At 50.5% G+C, this 21678-nt stretch overlaps 2 protein-coding genes across 12 annotated transcripts in view; one reads left to right on the top strand and one right to left on the bottom strand.

Annotated features, from left to right (window-relative positions):
* The first annotated feature begins 1219 nt into the window (after positions 1–1219).
* Klf11 (KLF transcription factor 11) lies at positions 1220–12294 on the top strand. 5 transcript variants are annotated; one of them, XR_007591608.1, is made up of 5 exons: positions 1220–1444; positions 3368–3619; positions 5104–6028; positions 9509–9757; positions 9837–9973. XR_007591608.1 is itself a non-coding variant. In XM_050141839.1 (5 exons), exons 3-5 carry the CDS (start codon positions 3377–3379, stop codon positions 10115–10117), a joined length of 1449 nt encoding a protein of 482 aa, XP_049997796.1. In that variant the 5' UTR covers positions 1220–1444; positions 2670–2804; positions 3368–3376; the 3' UTR covers positions 10118–12294. The 5 variants fall into 5 exon arrangements, 4 of the variants coding, with proteins under 4 accessions (XP_049997796.1, XP_049997795.1, XP_049997797.1 ...); XM_050141839.1 differs by lacking the exon at positions 9509–9757 and adding an exon at positions 2670–2804 and having other exon boundaries at positions 9837–12294; XM_050141838.1 differs by lacking the exon at positions 9509–9757 and having other exon boundaries at positions 9837–12294.
* A 3071-nt stretch (positions 12295–15365) lies between these two features.
* Positions 15366–21678, bottom strand: part of Cys1 (cystin 1) — an 18819-nt gene continuing 12506 nt past the window's right edge. For all 7 annotated transcript variants that reach the window (XM_050141842.1, XM_050141846.1, XM_050141843.1 and 4 more), the window contains 2 exons: positions 19253–19305; positions 15366–17150 (listed from right to left, as the gene is read on the bottom strand). In XM_050141842.1, coding sequence (XP_049997799.1) covers positions 17045–17150; positions 19253–19305 — 159 coding nt within the window. In that variant the 3' untranslated portion in view covers positions 15366–17044. The remainder of the gene's footprint in view (positions 17151–19252; positions 19306–21678) is intronic.

The following is a 21678-nucleotide window of genomic DNA, read 5'->3' as shown; positions in this document are numbered from 1 at the left end:
TGGGGGAGGGAGCCGGGGCGGGGGTGACAGGATGATGGGGAGGCGAAGTAGGCAGGGGTGGACATGGGGAGTCAGAAGCCAATGGGGGCAGCAGGCAAAACAATTTCAGCAAGTCTTAGTGGAAGACTAACTCCATGTACGTCCAGCTTCCAGGCAGTTAAACAAGGTGAATTCCTCTTTAAAAGCTTCTACTGTTAACTGTCAACACATTCCTTCTCTTTGGCCTGCTTAATCCCACTGTCAAGCCAGTGTAAAATTGCCAGGAAGAGGGCTGGGGTGAACCTTGAGCTTAACCAGTCTAAGTACAGGGCTCTGCCTGCCCACCTGTGTGAGGACAGGCGGCATAGTGCCCAACTCCAGTCCGCTGATAGCAGCTATGACTTTTCCACATCTCCCACCGGGATCCAGGCTCTGCAGTGAGGCCTCTGACGACTACTGGAGGGGTGTCCTATTACTACACTGTAGGTTGGGACACACACACACTGCATGTACGACCCCTGCTCTCCAAGATTGTGAGTCGTGTAAATGCATAACCTCACCTAGAGACCCACGGAGAAAAAAGGGTGCCCCGGCTTTGGGTCAGCTCTCATGTAGGCCTTTGTATGGACACTGGGAAGGACGCCTAGGTCTCATTAGACATGTCAGGTGGCTGGCTACACGGTTGGTGTTCCTTTTGCAGCAAACTGCAGATCAGAGCAGTGAAAGGCCAGACCCAGAAGCTTCAGATCTGGCGCCCGGCAGGAACGAGCGGAGGCAGGAACGTCCCTAAACCCAGGCAGCTTTCAAACCTCTTCCTGGGTAGAGGTGCGGTCCAGGGAGCCAGGGACGGCTTAAAAGAAATTAGAGAGACCGTCCCCGTGAGTCCCGCCTACCAGACCCGTCCACTGTGTGGGGTCAGCGCTCGACCTCGGCGAGCAGCCCCTCTGCTTGGAGAGGACACGGCTGCAGTCGACTGCCGCCGAGCCGCCGCCGGGACCTTTCCCCTACTTTCCAGGCCTCACGCCCCGCCTCTAGGCCGGACCAAAACACGTGCCGCCTCCCGCCCCTCCGGATCACGCCGCAGCCAGGCTCCGATCACGCGGCCCCCCGCGGGCCTCATTGGCCCGCGCCTTGCCGGTCCGGCGCCGATTGGCCGGCGGCGAAGGACACGCCCCCTACGGGGAGCGGTGTATTTTGGTTTGCCCGCGCGCCCCGCCCCGGGCCGCTCCCTCCGCGGCGCCCCGCCCCTCCCGCGCCTCGCGGGCCGCGCGGAGGCAGAGCCGCGCGCGGCAAGGAGGGCGGAGGTGCGCGCCGGCTGCAGGCGCTCGGGACGCCGCCGCCCGCCCGCCGCGCACGTGCAACCTCCGCCACGCGCGGAGCTCCCGATCCGCAGCTTTGTGTTGCCTGCAGGCCGTCACGCACCATGCACTCGCCGGGCTCCACCGGCCCGGGCGAGGCGCGCGCGGTGAGTGACGGGGCTGAGCGCGGAGCGAGGCGGGGGACGCGGGAGGGATGGCGACTCTTCGCCGCGCTAGAGGCTGGAGCAGTGCTCCGGTCGTGGTCGGGGCCCCCGCGCGGCTCGGCAGGGTCAGGGAGGGGAGGGGGTGTGTTAGCGCGGCAGCCAGCCTTCAGCTTTGTCTCTTGGCCGCTGCGGCCCCGCCCGGCGCGGCTATTTCCAGCCATGACGTCACCCGAATCCAGAGGAGGACCGCTGCCGGGTGTGGGTGCGGCTGGCGGGAACGTGTAGGGCGGGGCAAAGGCGGAGCCAAGGCAGGGGCGCGGCGCGAGGGGGCGTGGTGAAAGCGGTCGGTGGGCGTGCCGAGAGTGCCCGGAGAGGGATGCGGGGAACTAGGTGGGACCAAGGCTTAGGGCGTGGTGAAAGCGCCAGGTTGTAGTATGGGGGGGAGGGGAGGGGACGGGCCAAAGCTAGGGGGCTTGGTGAGAGCAGCTGGTGGAAGTGTGGGGTGGGGCAAGGGGCGATGCCAACATTAGGAGGTGTGGCGAGAGCACCTGGTAGGGGGTGTGCGTGGGGCGGGGCAAAGGCTGAGCCAAAGGGAGGGAATGGTGAGAGCGTCTGGTGGGAGTGTCGGGGTGGGGACGTGGGTTGAGCCAAACCAAAGGTGGCTGAGGAGGGTTTACTGGACTGAGCCGGACCAAGGCAAGAGTGTGTCTGGAGAGGTTCTGAAGAGCTTTTACCGCGGAGCTTGGTGACCTTGTAGGGGTAGGTCTGGGCAAGGGGCAGGGCCAAAGCTAGAAGAGGCGGGGTAATAGGACCTGGCCGGAGTGTAGGGCTTGGGCCTAGCCACAGTGTGGAGCCAAGGTAGGGAACTCCTGTCAGACAGAAATGTTGGGGACCCGGGGAGTGGTGTGCAGGTTTCTGTCGAGAACACATCAAGCAGTACATGGATTCTAGGGCTTGTATTCATCTTTTCCTAGTCTGTGGGCTGGACACTCCAGTTGATGGCTCAGAGACACGTTATCGTGGTGGGAGGTAAAGTCTGCCTCCTCCATGGCCCTGGATCAGCCCCTTTGCAAAGGTAGCCCCTTCATCTGCTCACTGAAGGGGACTCTAGACGGATAGAAAGTTTGGAGACTCAGGAAATATGTGTGGAAATATATGGGTCAAAGGTTTAAGGCTCTGTTTTGGAAGGGATGGGTTCCAGTCTCTTCCTCTCGCTCTGGTTGTCCAGGTGGTGCACAGGACGAGGTTGTGGTCAAGCTTTGACACTCTTCCGCTCACCCCACCTCCTCCTAGCCTTCGGGAGTGACAAGTGACTTAATGTTTCTGAATCTACTGAGAAAACCTCTACTTGCACGGAACCCAGGTTCAGCCACTGGGAAGTTAAGCTTGGGGTGATGCTTCCTTAGGGACACTACCTTGGTGGCTTTTGAGCTAGAAGATCTCATCCACCTGCTGGCTCCTTAGCCTCTTTAGCTGCTCTGTCTGTCTGTCTTTCCTGGGGCACCTTCCTACAAGCCACTTTGGCATTTACCTCTAGAATCAGTCATAATCGTCCACCTGAGAAGAGCTTGAAGTTAGTAACCTGTTTTGTTCATTTTTATTTTATACTGGTGGGCGTTGAACTCAGGGTCACACATGCTAATCAAGCATTCCACTACTGAGCAATAACCCAGTCTAGAAAACTTTGTGAGACTCAGGGTTTTGGTTGTTTTGTCTTGTCTTGTGGAAACTGCTTCTTAACCAAACCCAACCTTCAGAACTTGAAAGCAGAGTTGCTGTGAGGGCTCCATTCGGGTCTTTTTATCCCCACTCAGCCTCTTGCTTCGTTAGAGTGCTGCACATTCCATCTGGGGTGGATCCACGGGCCTGGCAGGGTTACCGCTCTCGTTCCCCTGAACTGAGACACCAGTGTTGTGCCGCCTTTAGGTTGACATCATGGATATCTGCGAGTCGATCCTGGAGAGAAAACGGCACGACAGCGAAAGGTCCACGTGCAGCATCCTGGAGCAGACGGACATCGAGGCTGTGGAAGCTCTCGTTTGCATGAGTTCTTGGGGTCAGAGATCCCAGATGAGACCCCTCACACCTGTCTCTGATTCTGGTGACGTCCCCACCGCTGTGCTGATGGACACAGCTGCACCTGATCTACCAAAGGACTTCCATTCTTTTTCAACTCTGGTAAGAGGAGGTCAGGGAGAGAGGCATTTTCGTGAGCCACCCAGAACGGCTTAGAGAAAATCACGTTGAAGAACTTGCAGGGAGATTGACTGTGATATAGCCAGGAAGTCCCCTTCACATGGATACCAAAGTGTGAAAATTCATCTCTTAAAAATGTTTTCTATTCCTTGGTGAGTCAGAACTTGCTGGCAGGTGGCGAGTGTCCATTGGACAAAGCCCGAAGATGGTTACAGAAAGGTGTGATAAGCCGGGCGGTGGTGGTGCATGCCTTTAATCCCAGCACTCGGGAGGTAGAGGCAGGCGGATCTCTGTGAGTTCGAGGCCAGCCTGGTCTAGAAGAGCTAGTTCCAGGACAGGAACCAAAAGCTACGGAGAAACCCTGTCTCGAAAATCCAAAGGAAAAAGTAAGGAAGGAAGGAAGGAAGGAAGGAAGGAAGGAAGTAAGTAAGTAAGTAAGTAAGAAAGAAAGAAAGAAAGAAAGTTAGTTTGGTGTGTTATACCAGATGTCTAGGGAGTCTTATGGTAGGGTTGTGAGTTGTCCCCGTCTAGGATGAGGATGTGGAGAGCAGCTAAATAAAGCTTGTGCTCTGACACCAGACAGCTTAGCTGGGTGGAAACATGTCACTCTGCCTTCCTGTGGGGGCCACCTGCTGGGATTTGGAGTTGATAAATCAATATCTTATTTTTAGGTTTTAACTTGCCACACCTGTGGAATTGCTTCTTGGGTTGGAGAAATCAGGCTGTAGATTGTTTATGGTAATAAAAGTGAGAAGTGATTGACCTGGGCTAGGAACTTGCACTGAAGACCGTGAAGGGTGGAACTGGAAAGGGAATGAGTGGCAGCAAGAACTGGAGGAAAGATGGGCTGGCTCACAGTAGCCCCTCAGGTCTTCAGGCTTGGGCGTTTCCAAGGCCACTGATGACTTGCTGAGGGCCAGTACGTAGAGGCTTGGCTCAGTAGAACCACCGTTTCTTTTCTTGGTTTAAGAGCCTGAAATGTCATGAAAAGCTTTCATTTTGGTTTTTTTGAGACAGGGTTTCTCTGTAGCCCTGGCTGTCCTAGAACTTGTTTTGTAGACCAGGCTGGCCTCGAACTAATAGAGATACGGCTGTGTCTGCCGCCTCAGTGCTGGGATGAAAGGTGTGTGCCACTGCCACCAATGAAAAGCTTTCATTTTAAAGTATGAATTTTCACAGTCCTTTTAGTTCAATTGCATTTTTCAGTAGCTGCACATGACCTAGGGTAGACACCACCCTTCCTTCCAAAGAGGCACATTCATGGTTGGGAAAGGGCAATCCACATAGGAAGAGGTAGGAACAGCAGAGTCCTCAAAGATTCCTTGGGCTGTCCAGCTCAGCCTCGTCCTCTCCAAACGCGTCTTTTCCGAGGCAGTGGGAGCAGCGCAGTCAGATAATTTCCTTGAAGCTTCTTTGACCAAAGCGACCTTTGACTTGATGCTTTTCTTTCTTTGTTTCTCTTCAAGTGTATGACTCCGCCTCAGAGCCCAGAGCTCATGGAGCCATCCACAGGGACCCCTGTTCCTTCCCAAGTCACTAATTCCAAAGGATGCATGGTTACCGCCCTCCCCCCATCCCCGACTGTGGCCAGCAGAACGCCAAGCAGGAGAGAACCACCGGAGCCCGCCTCTGGGTCCTCCTGCAGGGCTGTGATGACCAGCGTGATCCGGCACACTGGGGAGAGTCCTGCGTTTCCGACCGCCCCGACTCAAGAGCAACAACCGTCCGGCAGCAGAGAAGGGCAAGCAGGGCTGCCGGACCATCGTGCAGCTTTGCAGGACGCACGCTCGGCAGACGGTTTACTTGTTACTAACTCGGTTTCCTGTCAGCCTTGCTTGCACAAGTCTGGTGTCCCGTTCCACACCTACCAAGGCCAGCAGACAGGATGGCCGGCTGCTGTTCAGACCTGCTTACCAAAGAATTCTGAAAGTGACTTGTCAAGGATAACCACCCCTCTGATTTCTGTCCCTGTCTCCAGTCCCCCTGTCCTTTGCCAAATGATCCCCGTGGCTGCACAAAACAGCATGTTCTCAGCTTTTTTGAAGCCTCCTCCCCAGTTGTCTGCAGGGATTGTGAAGCCCATCCTACCCCAAGCTGCTGCGGTGCCCCAGCCTGTGTTCATGGGACCATCTATGCCTCAGGGAACTGTGATGTTGGTCTTGCCACAGAGCACCTTCCCCCAGCCTGCTGCCTGCCCATCCAGTGTCATGGCTATCGGAAATACCAAGCTGTTGCCCCTTGCCCCTGCGCCAATGTTCATTGCCTCCAGCCAGAACTGTGCCCCTCAGGTAGACTTTTCCCGAAGGAGGAACTATGTCTGTAACTTCCCAGGTTGCCGGAAGACCTACTTCAAAAGTTCCCACCTCAAGGCTCATCTTCGCACCCACACAGGTAAGTGGCAGGCTGCCTGGTGTGCTGGAAACACCAGAACTTCTGGGGGAGGAAAGCCCCCTGTGCCTCTGGAGAGAGGCAGGAGGAGCAGTCAGGGTCATGAGCAGGTGGCTGCTGGGGGAGAGGATGGGAGCTTGTGATGGTTTTAGGGTACTCTTTACCTCACTGCAATAGGCATTGTGTTCATATTCAGTATAGGCATCACTGTGACTTGGAAGTCTGTCTGCGCCGTCAAAGTTCTTATTGTAGAATGATAAGAGTATAGGGGGGTTTGGTTGTTATTTGCTCTTGTTTTGTTTGGGTTTGGGTTTTTTTTTTTTTTGCTTTTGAGAATATATAGTTTTTAGTTTAAGAATTCACACAAGGGGCCGGGCGGTGGTGGCGCACGCCTTTAATCCCAGCACTCGGGAGGCAGAGGCAGGCGGATCTCTGTGAGTTCGAGACCAGCCTGGTCTACAAGAGCTAGTTCCAGGACAGGCTCCAAAACCACGGAGAAACCCTGTCTCGAAAAAAAAAAAAAAGAATTCACACAAGGGGCTAGAAAGAACACTGACTGTTCTTCCAGAGGACCTGGGTTCAATTCCCAGTACCCACATGACAGCTCACAGCTGTCTGTAACTCCAGTTCCAGGGGTCCTGACACCTATGGCAAACACCAGTGGACCTAAATAAATAAAACCCCTACAATTAAAAAAAAAAAAAGGCACGTAAGAAGTTATAATAGCCTGCTGGGTTTCTTTATTTTTTAAATTCTGTCTTCAGTCATGGAAACATCCTCTAGCCTCTAGAGTAGCAGCTAGCCACGCGCACTTGAAACAGACTGGTTTCACTGAGGAACTCAATCGCACATTCTGGCTGAAGCTTTACACTCAAGTAGCTTCGGGAGCTGGTGGCTGCTGCGCTGTCCAGCAGGGGCTGAGTGCCACTCCACAGGCCACTTTGGTAGATCAGAGAGAGCAGCGTATCTCGGGCCCTCTGCGAATTGATGTGTTGTTTGTCATTCTCAGTGGCTCCATGGTTACGTGGTCTGCTTGTTACACTTGACTTTAGAGAATCATGGATTTACACGTAAACACATGTAGAGATGTGCGGGTCTACGGGAAAGTTCATCTCTCTCTAAACTCATGACCCTGGAGCATCGTCCCTCAGTCCCCGTGAGAATGTCTGAGTTGTAGAGTCTTCTACAGGAAGGCCTGGGGCTGGAGGAGCTACTGCTCTGTTTTTATTTTAAAATGGTGTTGCCATAGCCGGCTCCTAATTAGCGCAGTCCATGCTGGCCACGGCAGACTCCAGTGCTGAACAGTGCACTCTGGTGTTCAGACGGTCCAGAAAGAGCTATTCCTCCATACTATGGAGCCGTGGGTGGCTTTAGGATGTGGGCCCTACACCTGTCCTGTGAGGTACTTGTCTCTTTGTCAGAGCAAACACAACCTCTTTTGTTCTCATCTACCCGCGTTTCCACGCGTCCACCTCAGCCCGCCCCCAACCCCTGCCTATTGAGACCCTTTCAGGGCCTGCCCCAAATCAGCTGGTGAGTGTTTGGGTGTAAGTTGCCTACTCTGAGTACTGGGTTCTACTGTGGGTGTGCTGCAAGAGCTGCGTGCTCTCTAAACCGTGAGCCTGTCTCCTTGTCTCTGCACAATTAGATGGCTATCCAAGTGCATATAGATTCCCGGTGCCACACTAGTAAACAGACGATGGTTGGCACTTTAGCAAGGTCATTCTGGTGGCTATGTCAGATGAAGGGGTGACCTGTTCTGTTTGGTGGGCTCTTTGGCATTGTGAACCCCTATTCTGTTCAGTAGGTTCTTGGGCATGGTGAGCCCCCTCCTTTTTTTTTTTTTTACTTTGTCTATCTAGATGAACTTTGCATCGGTTTTCCCAAATAAAAATACGGACAGAGCCGTAAAACTTGAGAGAAAGCCAGTTTTTCTACGGTCTTCAGAGAAGTAAGAGCAGTTTGAATGAGCTGAGGGCTGAATCCCACTGCTCTGCCATGGACTGCTCATGGAGTTGCCAGTGCAGTTCCTCCATTGGAGTTCTCATAAGGTCTGAACTTCGGGTGGGTTTATTTCAGATAAAGACTGTGTTTCAAGTTTGTCCACCAACCTGAAAAATATTTCACTGTGAAGGAGGTGAGGTGGACGGGTACTCTATTTTGGCTGAAAACAAGGAATTTTCTAAATTGTGTACTGAGGGGCTGGCAGCCTCTGAGCAGCTCCTGGGCACTGGGTATGCTGCTGACCTTAGGGAAGCAAGAGTTGGGAAGTGCCGCTGTCCATGTCTGCTGTCGGATGCTTTGAAGGAATCCAAAAAAGATGTCTACCAAGTTCAGGGCTCTGGAGTTGCCAGTCTAAAAAGGCCCTGTGCTGGCTGGAACAGGAGTTCGTTGGAAAAAAGAGAAGGGGGGGGGGGCTCCAGTATCTACCTGCCTGAAGGCCCCCTTATCTCTCCAGCTCAGGAAGATAATAAGACAACACCGGGGCAACTTCTCAGAAGCATTGATAACCATCTGTTAGAACACAAACCTTTATATATATATATATATGCCTTCTGTGTGGTTACTACTGACAACTTGACAGGATCTGGAGTCACCTACTGGACAAGCCTTGGCGTGCCTATGAGGGGCTATCTACATTAGTTAGAGCTGGGAGGAGCCACGTTACCTGGGGCTGGACTGGATAAATAAGAGGCCAGCAAGCCAAGCACGGGCATTCATTCACTCTTGTTTCTGGACTGTGGACCCATTATCACCAGCCGCCACAATCTCCTCCACCATGATGGACCTGTACCCTCCAACGGGGCCAGAATAAACTCCCTTAATTTACTTTTGTCGGCAATATGGAAAGTAATTAAACACTTGTAACAACATGGAAAATAACTAATATAACCTGCTTGTCAGCGTGATAAGAAATATGGACTCGAAATAATGATTCTAAGAAGGCTTAAAATTTCTTGGAAGGACTTTCTGGGAGGTGTGCAGTTTATCTTGAGAGAGAAAGGATTTTTTTTTTTTTTTTTTTTTTTTTTGAAGAATTTTCCTCCCACATCTGTGGATGGGAGTCAGTTGCCCGGCATGCATGCAGATCCAGGTTTGATCCCAGCACGTAAGAGGTGGGGTTAGGAGACTCAGTTCAGTGTCTTCCTTTGCTATACAGGGTGTAGGAGGCTGTCCTTGCTTTCATGAGACCCTGTCTCAAAATGCCTATCACCCATTCCCCCCCCCCCAAAAAAAAAAAAAAACAGTTCCCTGCCTGCCTGGGCTACTTAGCACAACTCTATCAAAGAAAAAAAAAAAAATAGGGATGGTGGCACATGCCTTTAATCCCAGCACTCAGGCAGGAGGATCTCTGAGTTTGAGCTCTAATCTACATACTGAGTTTCAAGCCAGACAGGGTTACATAGTGAGACCCTGTCTCATAAAAGTCTTCCCCAAGTATAAGAGATTTGTTTTTATCTTAAAATGCATCTTTAAAACCAGGGGTGGAAGCACATGCCTCTGACTCCAGGACTGAAGTGGATTCCAAGTTCCAGACCTGCCTGGGCTGCATAATGAGTCTTCTTCAGAAAAGCAAAACACGGAGCTACACAAAAGTGCATGGGTAAAAGTTGTGAACAGTTAGCCTAGTGTGGTGCCTGTGGGCTTTGGCACACACACCACCACGTCAGAAGAAGTGTTTGCTGACTTCTGAGCCGCCCAGACTAGAGCAGCAGGTGTCCCTCTTCTGAGGTTTGTGAAGAGACCTGTGGGCAGCCCTCGGTAAGGTGCTGCTGAGTGCCCGCTCTTACTTTAATTTGTTTTCCGCCAGGGGAGAAGCCCTTTACCTGCAGCTGGGACGGCTGTGACAAGAAGTTTGCAAGGTCAGACGAACTGTCTCGCCACCGCAGAACCCACACAGGGGAGAAGAAGTTTGTGTGTCCTGTGTGTGAGCGGCGTTTCATGCGGAGCGACCACCTGACAAAGCACGCCCGGCGCCACATGACGACCAAGAAGATCCCAGGCTGGCAGGCAGAGGTGGGCAAACTGAACAGAATCGCCTTGTCAGAGAGCCCCCGGAGCATCCTCGAGCCCTTGCTGGCCTCAGGCTGAGAGGGTCCGTGCTGCCCATCACCTGTGGGCTTCTTCAAACACCTCTTCAGGAATGGGGAATGGGACCTGTGTGTCCCTCCCAAAAAACAAAAACAAACAAACAAAAATACAGCCTCTGGGCTGTTGAAGGGGAGCTGGTTCTGATGGAAGTACATTAACTTTACTTTCCTGGCTGGGCCCTGTTCAGTCTCTAGTGTCCGCGCTAACTCCGTCTTGCTCTGTTTCTGTCGCTCTGTCTGTCTCTCCCTCTCTCTTTCTTTTGTGAGGAAATGGAAGAAAATTTGATCTAAATCACCAGCATTCAAGCAACTATTTCGGCAATAAAGTTTACAGAGTCTGGGTTTTTTTTTTTTAATCTTTCTATTCTGTGTTTTGTAGAAATGAGACAGGGTACTAATTTTTATACTTTTTTATAAAAATATTTATACTGTGCTTGAATCACCAATTTCTGGGTAGACAGTTTTACTGCCTTCTTTTTTCCATGTTTTATATCAAAGTTTTGTAATGACCCTGCTTAAGTACTCTTGGTAGTTAGTCAGAAAAAAAAATCAAAATCACAAGTTTGTTACCAGCCTTTTTATAGCAAATGTTTTAGATCAGAACTGGTTTAATAAAGAGCTCTTGTATACATAATAAATAATACAAAAAAGAGTTCTTAAAGGGGAAAAATAAGCTTTCTAGTTAGCTTCTTTGTATCAGTAAATTCTAGCAGTCAGTCCTATAGCCCACAGAACCGAAGTGCTAGTTGGGTAAACTAGTCACGTGTCTGATGTTCCTGTGAAGGGTGTGCCGAGTCGGCCACCTAAGGAGGGACGAGTACACAGTGTTGACTTTTAGACCATTTGTCTGCCAAGAGCAAATGATCCCATGGCCTGTCTGTACTTAGGCACCAAAAACCAGGAATGCGGCCACCAAAGCTCTGTAGATTGTCCGTTGGCTTCTGGTGTTGTTTTGTACTGCGCTTAGTGAGCACACAGAGAGAATCAAGTTGGATAAACTGTCCACCTAAGTGCAGCTAACACAAAGCAAGCATGCGTGCCCATAAGCCCTGGGGTTCAGATGCCTTCTAACTATGGACAGAATGCCGAGAAGTGCTTGCTTTGCTAAGTGGCGGGAGATGCCACTCAGCTGCCCTTCCATTCACTGTGTGGGAAGGGAGTGGTTTTGCTCAACTGAGAAGACATGGAATGGGGATTTTGTAGCTAACCTAAAAGCAGATCACTGGTGCTGCTCAGTACCTTGTGAGCATGTGCCCTGCATAGAGTGGCCTCTGTGTGTCCAAATGGCCACAAAAACTGGCTTTAGTTAGAGCTTGGGAAGTTCAGGCAATACAGTAAGCGAGAACAATATATTGCACTGTTTGGGCAGCCTGAGGATATTTTTGTGTGGTATTGTATTAGATTTTGTATTTGCCTTTTAATATTGGCGTTGAACTTTATTTAAATGATGGCAAGGTTGAAATATTAAATAGATAAAATGAGGTTTTATGTTCAGGTCTTTTGAGCCTTATAGAACCTTCTCGTGGTCATACATTGTATGTTGTTACTTGATCCTTGTTAGGCTGCCCTTGGTAGCCTCTGAGTTTTGTAGGTATGTGTGTTTAGGCAGTGTCTGGACAGTTCTCCAGTTAATTGTCACTGTTGTCTTTCCACATGATGTAGCCACGGGAGAACTAACTGTACATAGCTCCCAAGTGTCCCAGTACCCCAGTCCTGTCCTCCACACTGGCATCCCGTGTTACCTTCTTCACCATGACATGCAGAGCGGTGTGTCCTGTCCCCATGTTTCTGTGAGTCACGGAAGGTCTTGGAGCGTCCGGTTGATCGTCACACAGAACTTCAGTCCTCTCACCAGTGTTGTCTCTGAAATAACCGATGTGTTGAAACACTATAGGGTTCCATTTCCTGATGAGATTTAGAAATCCCTTCTGCAGAAGAACCCCACCGTCTGTCTACTGAAAGACTGAGTTGGAAAACATTTCCTGTCTGAAAAGGACTCCTGAGCCCCAGAGCCCCAGGAGGGCCCTGCTCCCTTGAGAGCCCTCCCTGACCCCCTCATGTTGAGGTACCCCCAGTGCACTTTATTGCTTGAGCAGTTCTGCTTGATTTGATTTTTTTTTTACCTTGATGAGCCTTTTGGTAGTTTTAGTAATAAAAATTAAATGTTTCAAATCCTTATGTTTATGTAATAGACTTATTGAAATGGGTATGTGTGATGTAACCTTTTGCTTTGAATCCTATAAACTTCCTTGGTTTGCAGACGTGGCTTGTGTGCTGTGTTGTGTAATTGTGTACAGTGACTTAATGCACACAGTCTTCATATGAGTCTAGGAGATTCGTCATGTATTGACCTAACTTGAACTCTTATTTGGGGGGCTCTAATCTGTTTCAGAGGAAGCAGTACAGTGGCAAAGAGGTCAACTCGTAAGAATTCTTGCGCGCAAGTTGTGGCAGTTAACATAATAACACTAGCAATTGAACTTCCACTTTTACCTAAGGCTGAGTGATGGAGACAAGCTTCCATCCCCACGGTGACCAACAAGCGCCCATCCACAGCAGGGCCCAGGATGGAGATTCCGTGTGTCCGCCCTCCCTGCCTCTTGGCATCCGGCTGGACTTTGCAATGTCAGGCATTTGCCATTCAGTCCCCACAGAGGCGGGAGAGATGGGTGCCAGTGCCCCTGAGACATAGCAAGAGCTGAGTCCCAGAGACCATGCTCGGTTTATTCTCCTCTGTTGCTCCTGGGCTCTTGTAGACAGATTGACCCGGAAAGCCGCCCTTCCTAGCGAGCAGCTCAGTGCCTCCCAGACACGTGGTCGACCTCACCACTGTTTGATTCATGCAGGGTCTGGTAGCACAGACTGGCATGGCCTGTGCCTTCTGCCTGCTGTAGAAGTCCTACACAGGAATTGCTCTTGCTAACTTGAGGAATCAACAGAGGCTGTCCTGGCGATACCTTCCCTCCTTCCTCCGTTGGCAGTCTCCCTGTCCAGGAGGTAGCCTAACTCCTGGGGGGCTCTGTTAGCCCCCCGCTGGACTTCCTACTTCTTTCCAGGGGCAGAGCCCTGGTCCAGGTTGCTACTGCTTCTCATGACCACACGATGTCACTGTTGAGAGTTGGAACTGGCCTTGTGCAGTCAGCCACAGGCAACCACAGGCTCTGCTTCTGTTTCTGGAGGTGCAGCAGTGGGGTCCCATCCAGGGCCACCAACAACTTTGGGGTGCAGACCTCAGGTCAAGTACCTCTGGGAGCTCAAGGACTTCTCTGTCCTTCCCAAGGCGCCATGCCCCAGAGAGGGCAATGCTTCCTTGCCAACACTGGAAAGAATTTCTCTGTGTAACCCTAGGCTGTCCTACTCGATCTGTAGGCTAGGCTGGCTTCGAACTCAAAGATCTGCCTGCCTCTGCCTCTTGAGTGCTAGGATTAAAGGCGTGAGCCACCACCACCCGCAAAAGAAGGATTTCTTTACACTAAGAAACAGTTCTTTCCTGCCTCTCAAGGCCAAGTTTTCCCCAAGATTCAGGCCAGCACCCCAAAAAAGGTCTAATTATGGAGCCTTCTTCCTAGAGGAAGCAACTAACCTTCAGAGTCTAATAGGTGGTTTGTGGGTTTGCAGGAGGGCTCAGTGGGCAAAAACACCTGTCACCGAGCAAGGGCACCTGCTTGCTCGCTGGAATTCACATGGTGAAAAGAGAGAAGCACCTCCTGCAAGTTGTCCTCTGACTTCCACACCTGCACCATGGCATGCACACCCATGTACTACAGACACACATGCATGTGTGCACACGAAATGTAATAACAGTACTTTTAAAATAAATCGTGACTTGTGCTTTTCAATGCTCAGAATCATGCAGGGATACCTTCCTCGTGCGTGCAGATAGATAGATGATATAGATAATAGATGATAATAGGTAAAGATAGATAATAAGATAGATAATAGATGATATGATGGATAATAGATGATATAGATAATAGGTGATATAGGTAAAGATAGATAATAAGATAGATAATAGATGATATGATGGATAATAGATGATATAGGTAAAGATAGATAATAGATTAGATAGATAGGCAGACAGACAGACAGGCAGACAGACAGATTATATACATATACATCTAGGGGAAGTGTATTGCTGTGGTGGGTTCATTATGCCATGCCATCCATGCATGTGGGCATCAGGACAACCTGCAGCAGTCAGCTCTTCCCTTCCACTGGCCCCTCTGGGGGTGGAGCTCACGTCGTCAGGCTTGGCATCAAGAGCTTTTACCTGCCAAGCCATTACCTTGGCCCTTAAAAAAAAATACTACATTTTATTTCTGTCCAATTCTTGACAAGAAAAATACTCCATGGTTCTGACACTCAGCAGCTGATGTCCCGGCTACTGCCGATAGACTCCTGGTCTCCAGAGTGCTTTCTCATGGGGGCAGTGATATCCATTTATGAATCCCAGAGTCCCCAGGAATGGGTGGGACCCCTGGACATCATTCCAGGAAATGTGCCTCTAGGAATTGGAACACCAAAAAAGAGGGTGCTAAAAGCTTGTCCCAGGCAGTTTTGGCCAATCTCTGATGGTGTGGGAGGTTCTTTCTGATCTGAGCCAAGAACCCATGAACACAAGAGCCGAGGCCTGGGGGCTTCTCAAGGTTCTGCCCATGTGTACAGAAAAATCTACCCGGATTTCTGAAGGGCTAGGGTTTTCTCAAGCACAGCCTTGGCACATCTTGGGGGAGAACCCCTGCAGAGCATGCTGTGCGTAGGCAGATCCCACACTCTAGGGCTGGGCACGCGGCTGGGGAAACAACGTGGGTAGCTAACTGTGAAGCAGCAATGCAGTATGGGACATCGGTGGGTACCTGACACCTGGACAGTGCAGGAAGTACTCCTGCTCCAGTGATACCCAAGCCCACTTCTGGCAGGACCAGCCTCTCTAGAGCCTGAGTTTCCCAGGACCACAGCTCGCCAGTTGGCACACACTTTGCTCTGGCTAGCCACTGTTCAGAACATCCTTGGAGTTGAGGGAGGTTTGTTTGTTCATTTATTTGTTTTTCTGTGCAGTCCTGGCTACCCTGGAACTCCCTCTGTAGACGAGGCTGGTCTCAAACTCAGAGAGATCCACCTGCCTCTACCTCCTGAGCGCTAGGATTAAAGGTGTGCGCCACCACTGCCCGGCCCCCATTTTCTCTTAATCAGATGAACATGCCCACTCAAACGTGATACATAATATTCACATCAACTTCAAAGTCTGATTCATTCTTTGGTAAAAATGTAATATTTTAACCTATTTTAAAACAAGCATTTGTAATATTTAGGGTAAAATATTAAAATAGAAACAACTTCCATCTTCGTATCAAAAGCAGTGCTTTGAGCTTCGGTGAGAAGCAGCTTCCAGCTCTGGGAGGTTTTAACCCAATGCTCAGCCCACTGGTAGACACCCGATGGCTCTGGGCCCAGCTGCAAACTCAAAGGCACTCTTGTCAAGTCCTAAAGTTCATGGAATAATTTTCGGTTGACAGCAAAGGACTGTGGATGTGGGGATGGCCCTAGGGACCATTCTTCCTTGGTTCCTGAGATGCTCCATGTTGAGCTCTGAGGATCGCAGGCCAGCGATCAGATCGCGGGCCAACAGCAGCTCGCAGCAGAGGAAGGATACTGGGCAGAGTACTGTCTTGGTAGGAGGATGCAGCAGAAGCTGAGACCTGGCCTGGCCTTGGCCAGAGCTACTACTATTCCAACGTTCTCTACTCTTGTTTTCTGACACAGAATCTCACGACATAGTTCAAGCTGGTCTTGAATTTACTACGTAGCCTTCCGTTCTCAGGAATCCTCTATCATTGGCCTGGTGGCTGTGACCTGTAAGCATGTGCCGCCACTCACATATCTCTGAAGCCTTTCTGCCAGCATCCTCGCCAGCTGTGCGGTGCTTCCTCAGACACCTGAGCAAGCGCCGGGCACTATGGGGCCCATACAAGCCCTACCCTCCTTCCCATGGGCTCTCCGCACTTCCCCACCTGTCCACTGGGGTTGTCTGAAAGCTCTTCTGGCATCGTTATCCTGACTGCCTCCCACCCAAGCAGGGAGGAGGAGAAGAGGTTCACAGCCCCCAGGCAGACTGCCAGCCGAAAGGGGCGCTGGAGAGCAGTTGCCGTGAAGTCCTTTCTCGGTGTGGGTTCCCTCTCTCGGCTCCTGTACGGTTCTGCACTCAGCAGGATAGCCAAAGCACACTGGCAGCTGGGAAATGATGGGCTGGACGGTAGAGCTGCCAGACTAACGGCTTGGAAGGTCTCAAAGAACCTCCAGGATTACCACCCCCTCCCCCAGAGAGAAACTGAGTCCCAGAGAGGGCACCATGAGCTCTGCTTCCCACCACAAGCTCACATCATACAGGGATGCCAGCATCCACCTTTCCCCGCTTGGAAAGTGAGTAAGCAGAAAGGACCAACAATTCAGATTTCAGGGGAACCACACAGCCAGGCTCCCCCTGTGTGGGAGGAGGCACCAGTGCCCCCACACCTGTGGCCCAGGGCCTGCTTGCCCTTAGTTTTGGTCTGCCAGGCCAGCGGCAGAACTCTGACCGCGAATCTTTAGAGACCAGCGTGGAAAGAGAGGTGTATTCTAGAAGTGGTTTCGCTCTGGCTGAGCCACGGGTGGAGCAAGGTGGTACCCTCTAACGGGAGCCCAGCTCACAGGCCACGGGTGGAGCAAGGTGGTACCCTCTAACGGGGGCCCAGCTCACAGGCCACGGGTGGAGCAAGGTGGTACCCTCTAACGGGAGCCCAGCTCACAGGCCTGGGTGGGGCAAGGTGGTACCCTCTAACAGGAGCCCAGCTCACAGGTCACAGGTGGAGCAAGGTGGTACCCTCTAACAGGAGCCCAGCTCACAGGCTTGCGGAGCCTGGCCAGTGGTAACCAAGACTGCTCAGCCAGCTCAGCGGCAGTACTCCCGCTCGATGCTCGCCATCAGCTCCTCCTCGGAGTAATCGTAGGAGATGGCCGACTGCCCCTCCAGTCTCTTGTGGCTGCTGCTTGGGGCTCTGTGGGAGAGAAACACAGACAAGGGTGGGTATCACCCTCAAACTTGCATTTCCTCGGGCAGCCACAGTGGTGTTTCAGTGGTTCATCCTAACATCCAAACCAAAACCTTTGATCTGGAGACACCCAAATCTCTTCCTACCCAACACACTGACATGGTCATCGTCGCTCATATCTGCCTTTGTCCTCCCATTTTATCCACCAAGACCTGCATGAAGATGAGGCAGGCCAAGGTAGCCAAGCTCCATCCTATGCTCCTGGCTGACCTTCCGAGAACAGAGTCCAGGGCTCTGTATACGTCTCCCAAAACATGGATGAGAGGCCTGGGTACCGCAGCTTGATATCCTGAGATCAGCCTGCCGCCAAAGCCCTGTCTTTCCTACTGTGTCTGTGGTGCAAAGGGGAATATCCAAGGGCTTTGGAGGAGGACAGATCTCAGCTGGCTTTGATGCACAGTAGCTGTATGGCCCTGGACCATTTGTCCCTTGCCCCAGGCTCCGTCAGTGAGAGGAAGGGCTGCCACCTCCAGACTGACTGAGGTTGGCTGAAGTGCTGCGTGTGTCTAGAACAGAGATGAGTGCTTAGGAGGGACTGAACAGTAGCAAGTGTGTGGAGAGTTGCAGCCTTGCAAGCCTGCAACAATATGCATGAGAGCTGTTTGCTGTTTGCAACCTCCAAGCTTAGAATAACGTTAGTGGCTGCCCTTCCAGCCCGATCCTGAGGAGTCTCTACTGACTGCTGGTAGGGGGAATGAATGCAAATAACGGTTCAGCACACCCTCAGAACAAGCCAGGGAGTTGGGCAGGAAGCTGGCTGTCCTGCCAAAATGCCAGAGCATTCTGGAATCCCCTGACAGGAACAAGCCCCTCTAGGGTTACCCCGCCAGCCCCTGGCATGAATAGATGTGAAAGCTGAAACCTTTAAGGGCAGATGGTACCCAAGGTCACTGGAGACTGGCCGTAGCCTCCCCCATACTCTGTCTGCTCGCACCAGGCATGCTGATATCCCTGCAGGTGGGACCCCCGAGAGGAAGAAGCAGGAGGGACATGGACCAATGGTCCCTGTGCTCCAGAGGACTAGAAGCACGGACATTGCTTTGTGTGTGTGTTTGTTCGTGTGTACTTACTTGTGTGCATGTGTACATATATGTATAGGCACTGTGCGATGGTGCACAATAGTTTGAAGAACACTTACGGGTGCTGGGTTCTCTCCTTCTATCATGTGGATTCTGGAGATTTAACTCAGGTAGTTAAGTGCCTTTACCTGCTGAGTCATCTGGCCGCCTTGCCCACTTTATCTCTGTACTGGGCAGTCGTTCTGTGGCACTGCACATACCAGGCAAACGCTCACCCCCTAGCCTGTATCCCCAGCCCCCTCAGGAGGATTAACGACTCTGGGCCACTACTTGCAGGCTTTGGGGTGGGTTGTTTGTTTGTTTGGGACATGGACTCACTATGTAGCTCTGGCTAGCCTGGAACTGCTCCCTCTGCCTCTCCAATACTATGATTAGAAGCTGAGCCACCGAGCCGGGGCAGTGGTGGCGCACGCCTTTAATCCCAGCACTCAGGAGGCAGAGGCAAGCAGATCTCTGTGAGTTTGAGGCCAGCGTGGTCTACAAGAGCTAATTCCAGGACAGGCTCCAAAGCTACAGAGAAACCCTGTCTCGAGCCACCAGCCTGGCAGCACCAAGCATGAAATTTACAGGAGTTTCACGTGCATTTTCCTCCTGATGACTTTTTTGGAGCTGCTGGTGGTTACTGTCACTATCGAGGCTCTGAAGTCCTTACAGCAAAGGGCACTCTTTACAGATAAAACCACTAGGAGAGCAGGCGGGTCACGCGAGTACATCTGAATGGACCTGAAGGGTCCAGAATGGCCACAGAGAAGCCAGGTCATGACCGCATACAGGAGGAAACTCACGCTGCTGTGAGTGATTGGGCTGCAACCTCCCTAGGCTCCCCTTGACAGCCCAGCTCTACCTGAGCCTCACTGACCTACAGGACGGTGGGGACAGTGGGGACGGTGGGGACGGGAGAGCTTTGAGGCGACTGGAATTGGAGCACTGTGGGCTTGTGGAGGACACATAGCTCCTCTCCATACTTACTCAGGGGTACAGCTCTCTTCAGGGTCGTCCTTCGTCTTCTTTTCTGGGGACACCTTGAGCGGGAGGAGAGGAAGCAGCATGAAAACGTGCCCACAGTATAGTTGATTGACGCGCTAGCTTTGTGGGAAAGACAGCAACTGCCAGGCTTAACTCAGGTCTTCAAGTATGCATTAAATATTCATGGTTTTTTAAATATTTTATTTATTTATTATGTGTACAATATTCTGTCTGTGTGTCTGCCTGCAGGCCAGAAGAGGGCATCAGATCGCATTTTAGATGGTTGTGAGCCACCATGTGGTTGCTGGGAATTGAACTCAGGACCTTTGGAAGAGCAGGCAATGCTCTTAAACTTACACTGAGCCATCTCTCCAGCCATAAGTATTCATGTTTAACCCGGACACACACTTACAATTCCAGCATTTGGGAAGCTGAGGCAGGAGGATTGCTGTAAGTTTAAAGCCAGCCTAGGCTTAAGAGTGAGAACTTGTCTCAAAATATATGTTTATATGTTTATTTAAACAATGAAAACAATTGCTACTTTTTAAAAAGAACTGTGAACAATAGTTATGTTGCATAGAAGTGGCCTAGCCTAAAGCGTTTTGTTATAGCAGTTTGAAGGGATAATTTTACACAGATTAGGGGGAAAACTGCAAAAGCTTCTAGGACAAGAGCTCAGGTGAAGACTGGTCACCAAAGTCAAGAACGGAGGGATGAGATAGATGGCGGTAGGCTGCTCGGCGGCCACTTGCAGACCACGGTCAGATGCTCCAAAGATCAGCAAGAGCCATTTTGAATTTGTAATTCTAACTCTAGAATCCATCAGAATAAAATAATTTTTTTGTTAAGATATATTTATTTATTACATATAGTGTTCTGCTTGCATTTATTCTTGCAGGCCAGAAGAGGGCACCAAATCTCATTACAGATCGTTGTGAGCCACCATGTGGTTGCTGTGAATTGAACTCAGGACCTCTGGAACAGCAGCCAGTGCTCTTAACCTCTGAGCCATCTCTCCAGCTCTAAAATGAATTTTTTTCAGACATTCAATTTATCAGCTATCCTGGGGGAAAGTGTGTGTGCGCACATGCGTGTGTACATGTGTGCTTGTGTGTGCATATGTGCATTGTGTACATGTGTGCATATGTGTGTGAGTGTGCAGGTAGAGGTGTGTGTGCGTGCAAATGTGATATGTGTGCACATCCAAGTGCAAGGCAGGCTGAAGTAGAATGTATTCCTCTATAATACTACTTTTCTATTTTGTTTTTGATTTTTTTTTTTTTTGGTTTGTTTGTTTTTTTAAGCCCAGAGCTCAAAGATTGGCTAACCTGGCTGGCCAGTGAGCTCCAGGGACCCCTTTCTCTATCCCCAGAGCACTGTGGTTATAGGTGCACACTGCCATACCTGGTTTATGTGGGTGTCGGGTATCTGAATCGTGTCCACATGTTTGCACAGCAGACACTTAACCCACTGACCCATCTTCCCGCCCCCATGGAAAGATATTTGAAGGGTTTGTTTTGGTTTGGTTTGGTTTTAAGCTAGATAGGAGTTGGTAGAGAGATAGCTTATTCGTTGTGATGGCTATTCTTGGTTGTCAACCTGACTACATCTGGAATGAACTACAATCCAGAAATGGAGGACACACCTGGGAGAGATTTTTTTTTGCTTGGTTCGAAATGAGTAAATCTGATGTGGGATGCCCTTCTGGATGCTGTGAATATGTTTTATTAGCATTGGTTACCATGCTGAGTGGTGGTGGCTCACGCCTTTAATCCCAGCACTTGGGAGGCAGAGGCAGGTGTATCTCTGTGAGTTCGAGGGTAGCTTGGTCTACAAGAGCTAGTTCCAGGACAGGCTCCAAAACTCAGAGAAACCCTGTCTCGAAAAAACAAACAAACAAACAAATAAATAAATGAAATTTTAAAAATTGGATACCATAAAGAAACTGATTTGGCCAATAGCCAGGCAGAATGAAGTCAAATAGGAAATCCAAGCAAAGATACAAGAAAATAGAAGGTGGGATCTGGGAGATGCCAGCAGCTGCCAGAGAAGCAAGGTGTGAGGTAAGAAGCCATGAGCCTCGTGGTAAAATATAGAATAATAGAAATGGTTGTTTTAAGTTGTAAGAGCTAATTAATAATAAGCCTGAGCTTATTATTAGACTAAGTAGTTTGTAATTAATATTAAGCCTCAGAGTGGTTATTCAGGAACTGGCCGGCAGGAGAGAAACCTCCGGTTAGGGCTGGAGAGATGACTCAGAGGTTAAGAGCACTGACTGCTCTTCCAGAGGTCCTGAGTTCAATTCCCAGCAACCACATGGTGGCTTACAGCCATCTATAATGAGACCTGGCGCCCCCTTCTGGCCTGCAGGCACACGTGGAAGGAATGCTATACACATAATATATAATAAATAAATAGATATTTAAAAA

The sequence above is a fragment of the Alexandromys fortis genome, unplaced genomic scaffold (assembly GCF_014885135.2).
Source record: "Alexandromys fortis isolate MF-2015 unplaced genomic scaffold, M_Fortis_MF-2015_v1.1 scaffold_30, whole genome shotgun sequence".
In the NCBI taxonomy this organism is placed as follows: Eukaryota; Metazoa; Chordata; class Mammalia; order Rodentia; family Cricetidae; genus Alexandromys; species Alexandromys fortis.
This window is presented reverse-complemented; position numbering and strand designations above follow the sequence as displayed.

Excerpts from the sequence above, each read along its gene's own strand:
- Klf11 (XM_050141838.1), top strand. The coding sequence starts at position 1,403 with ATGCACTCGCCGGGCTCCACCGGCCCGGGCGAGGCGCGCGCG. Across the intron at positions 1,445-3,367 it reads GCCCGGGCGAGGCGCGCGCG|GTTGACATCATGGATATCTG; the intron begins GTGAGTGACGGG and ends TGCCGCCTTTAG. Across the intron at positions 3,620-5,103 it reads TCCATTCTTTTTCAACTCTG|TGTATGACTCCGCCTCAGAG; the intron begins GTAAGAGGAGGT and ends TTTCTCTTCAAG.